The sequence below is a fragment of the Fukomys damarensis genome, unplaced genomic scaffold (assembly GCF_012274545.1).
Source record: "Fukomys damarensis isolate Sample0158 unplaced genomic scaffold, DMR_v1.0_HiC HiC_scaffold_25, whole genome shotgun sequence".
Classification (NCBI taxonomy): Eukaryota; Metazoa; Chordata; class Mammalia; order Rodentia; family Bathyergidae; genus Fukomys; species Fukomys damarensis.
This window is the reverse complement of record NW_022900937.1, coordinates 4,960,863-4,964,586: the sequence shown is the minus strand read 5'-3', so window position 1 is coordinate 4,964,586 and position 3,724 is coordinate 4,960,863. Positions and strand designations below refer to the sequence as shown.

Sequence of the window (3,724 nt, the reverse complement as noted above, 5' to 3'; positions counted from 1 at the left end):
GTGTCACAGTGAAGCAAATACTATGCCCATCTTATACTCCACCACAAGCCAATTCTGTGACTGCTGAAAATGTGGTACAGTCTACACCGATAACTGTATCTTCTGGTGTCAAAGAACAGATTAGAAAAGAGGGAGGAGAAGAAAAAAAGATGAAAGAGAAAACTGAAAAGAAAGGTAATTTTGACTATTAAGCATATTTGACTCTTGATCGGTTTATCAAATGATGTTAACATTTTTGATGCTGATGATAATGGTATCAAACAAAAAGTTGAAACTTATGAACTAGAATAAAATGAGCAACAATATGCTGTTGGGACATGGAAACTTGCTTCTAAAGGTTGTGTGAAAGATCAGCAGGGTGAAGCTGGCCTTCCAGGCAGAGGGACCAGCTTAAGTAAAAACAGAGATGCAGTGTAGGAAACCATACATACTTTGGTATGACTGAATTTTGGTGAATATTTGGGGCATAATTTCCCGGTGTCACAGATAAGATGGTAGCTTCAAACCAGTTGTGAAGATAGGCAAGAGATAGCAGTCAAAGCGTGTTGTCTGAACTAAGGCACGAGGTCTTAAGTTTTTGGAACTCATAGAACTTACATCGTAAATAGAATCACTGTCTACTTAGACAGCCATGCTTGAGATCATGCAGTCATCCTAATCTGTCCCTCTTTCTCCATCTTAATTAAGCAACCAGTCTTACAGTTCCTATCACCAAATAAAATTAGAATTCAGTTCTGAACTTGTTAAGTGTTAGTCGAAATTCTTTTGATTTATTTCATCTGAATCAGTATTAAAACCTCATCTTTTCTGCTACCTTGATACTAAAACTGTTTTTTCCCTTTCAACTATATTCCACATTTTTCCCCCCTTGGTACCGGGGATCGAACTCTGTCCCTTGTGCTTGCGAGGCAGGCGACGGAACCACTGAGCCAAAAACCCAGCCCTATACTCCCCTTATTATTAGAATTCATTTTTACCAGATATGTCTAAACAAGTGCTTTTTAAATTTGGTATACAGACCTTGCATTATGTTCATAATTGCCTTTTGTGGTTGTTTTTTTCAGTGTAGTTTGTTGTTTGGAAAATAAAAAAATGTCTGAGGGATTTGTGAACCAGCCTAAGCCAGTTTAGCATGGCTTACTTGTCAGTTCCTTTAGGTTAATCTGTAAGTAGCTTCATGAGTTAGAAAGAGGTAGATGCTGTTATGTTCTCTTATGTAACTTCACCACTAGGTGGTATGATTGCAAAGAAAGCAAAATCCACTTCTTTATAAATTTTATTAAGAAGTAGAAACAAAAGAGTCGTAGAGCCCATTCTTACAGGATGTGTGTTGTCCGTCTTCTGAGGAGAGGCAGTGTTGTTCTGGTTGTGGGACTAATCAGCCTTCTAGCTCCAAGTGACAGCATCCTTTAGAGGAAGGGAAAGCACGGAACCCAGGGAGCCTCGGTCTGGAGCATCTGTGTCTGGGGAACTCCCTGAGGGGCAGAAGAGCATCACGTCTGCCTGGCTCAACAGGGGAGCCAAAGTCTGCTTGTGGCTGTTGAGCTTTTAAAATGTGGTCAGCATGACTGAAGAACAATTTCTAATTTAGTTGTGACAATTTAAAATTTATGTGAGTGGTTATATGTGGCTGGCACATAATGCATTGAGTAGTGCTGGTTACACAGGACTGTAGCATATAGCTTGGGTATAGGATCGCCACTTTGGATATTCTATTCCTGCACAGGCTTGAGTCCCCATATGGCGTTTCTTCAGTACCTCACACACATCTTGAGCATTATTCATTTGTCAGTGAAACATTTTTAAAACCTCTTTCCATAACAAAGCTTGTGTTATAGATTTTCATTTTTATAATCACTTCTGAAATGTGGATTCCTAATAAAGATATTTCAAATGTCTCCAAAGTAAAAGTTTAAAAAAATATGGCTATAGATTATGTTATAAATATATATAGGTAATCACACAAAGATAATTTAAGATTTGGTAGCTGGGCGTGGTGCTGCACACCTGTTATCTCAGCACTCTGGGAGGCTGAGGCAGGAGAATCAAGATTGAGCCCAGTCTGGGCAATTTAGAAACTTAGTAAGACTGTGTCTCAAAATAGAAACTGAAAAGAGCTGGGGATGTAGCCTTATATATATATATATATATATATATGTAAGATGGCCACTTCTGAGAGATCCTAGAAGTAGGGTAATATGCTTTATCAGTGAAATCATATTTCACTATAGTTTAGTCTACATCTGCCTATTTTTTTATTACATCTGACTATTAATTAGGTTGTATTTTCTAAATAAAGGATTTTCATCTTCAAAAGAACCCAGTAAAAAATTTTAAATATATATATATATATATATGTAAGATGGCCACTTCTGAGAGATCCTAGAAGTAGGGTAATATGCTTTATCAGTGAAATCATATTTCACTATAGTTTAGTCTACATCTGCCTATTTTTTTATTACATCTGACTATTAATTAGGTTGTATTTTCTAAATAAAGGATTTTCATCTTCAAAAGAACCCAGTAAAAAATTTTAAAGGATTTTTCTAAAGCTGTGTCCCAGAGAAAGGCAAACTTTTAAAAGTAAAAGGCCATTGAGTGTGTGTTAGCCTTGGGGCCACAGAGTCTTCATCACATCCACTCAGCTGTGCTGTAATGCCTGGTGTCCCCCGGTGCCCGTCATCCCTCAGTGCCCAGCTTCCAGAGATGAGAGTGCGTGAACATGGATTGTGTTCCAGGAAGACTTTACTTACAGAAATACACAGCAGGTTAAGTTGAGCCCATGATCCATAGTTTGCCAAGCTCTGTATCTATAATGAGAAATGTAGATGGTTTTTCATGCTTGATCTTAGCCAAAAGGTCGAGAAGCGATTATAGATGGTTTTCAGAGGAATAGCTAAAATAATATTTGAGGTTTGAGAACTTAAGTAATTCTTTGTTTTTAAGTGAAGATAGGGGTGAGCATTATAATTTGTTTTCTGTTTAAGGTCGTTAGTGTTGCTGCCGCGCATTATAATTTGTTTTCTGTTTAAGGTCGTTAGTGTTGCTGCCGCGGGTTTCTCATAGCAGTTTTGATTTAGTCTGATGGTTGCCCCTTGATGAATACCTTTTAGGAGAAAAGAAGGAGAAAAAGCAGCTGCCTGCAGCAGGAAGTGCTGACTGTAAGCCAGTAGATGTTTCCCGGCTGGATCTTCGAATTGGATGCATCCTGAATGCCAAAAAGCACCCTGATGCAGATTCTTTGTATGTAGAAGAAATAGACATTGGAGAAACAGCCCCAAGAACAGTTGTCAGCGGCCTGGTGAATCACATTCCTCTTGAACAGGTAGAGTGTATGCCTAAAATTACAACTGCATGGGTATGTCACCTTCCTACCCTCGTTCTTGATGTCTTTACTTTACAATTTTGTCTCAGATGACCAAATGATGTAAGCTAATACTGATTAGTACAAATGATTAGTCTGTGAATTCCACAAAAAAGCTGAACTAATCATGGTGGTGTACAGCTCTAATCCCAGTACTGATAAAGGCGGAGGCAGGAGGATCTCAACTTGAGGGCCACCTTGGGCTACATGAGTTCAAGGCCAGTCTGAACTAGACAGTGAGAACCTGTCTCAGAAGAAAAAACCTGTAAAACCCTGAAAAAGATCTATAAATTAAAGTAGAATTCATTAGAATAGAAAGTAAAAGATGTATTATTTTTAAACGTTTTAATTTTGTATAAG

General features: G+C 38.1%; 1 protein-coding gene across 2 annotated transcripts in view; it reads left to right on the top strand.

Moving 5' to 3' along the window:
- Positions 1 to 3,724, top strand: part of Aimp1 (aminoacyl tRNA synthetase complex interacting multifunctional protein 1) — a 31,632-nt gene that overhangs the window by 11,867 nt on the left and 16,041 nt on the right. For both annotated transcript variants that reach the window (XM_010641553.3, XM_010641554.3), the window contains exons 4-5: positions 10 to 174; positions 3,114 to 3,325. In XM_010641553.3, the coding sequence (XP_010639855.1) occupies positions 10 to 174; positions 3,114 to 3,325 (377 nt within the window). The remainder of the gene's footprint in view (positions 1 to 9; positions 175 to 3,113; positions 3,326 to 3,724) is intronic.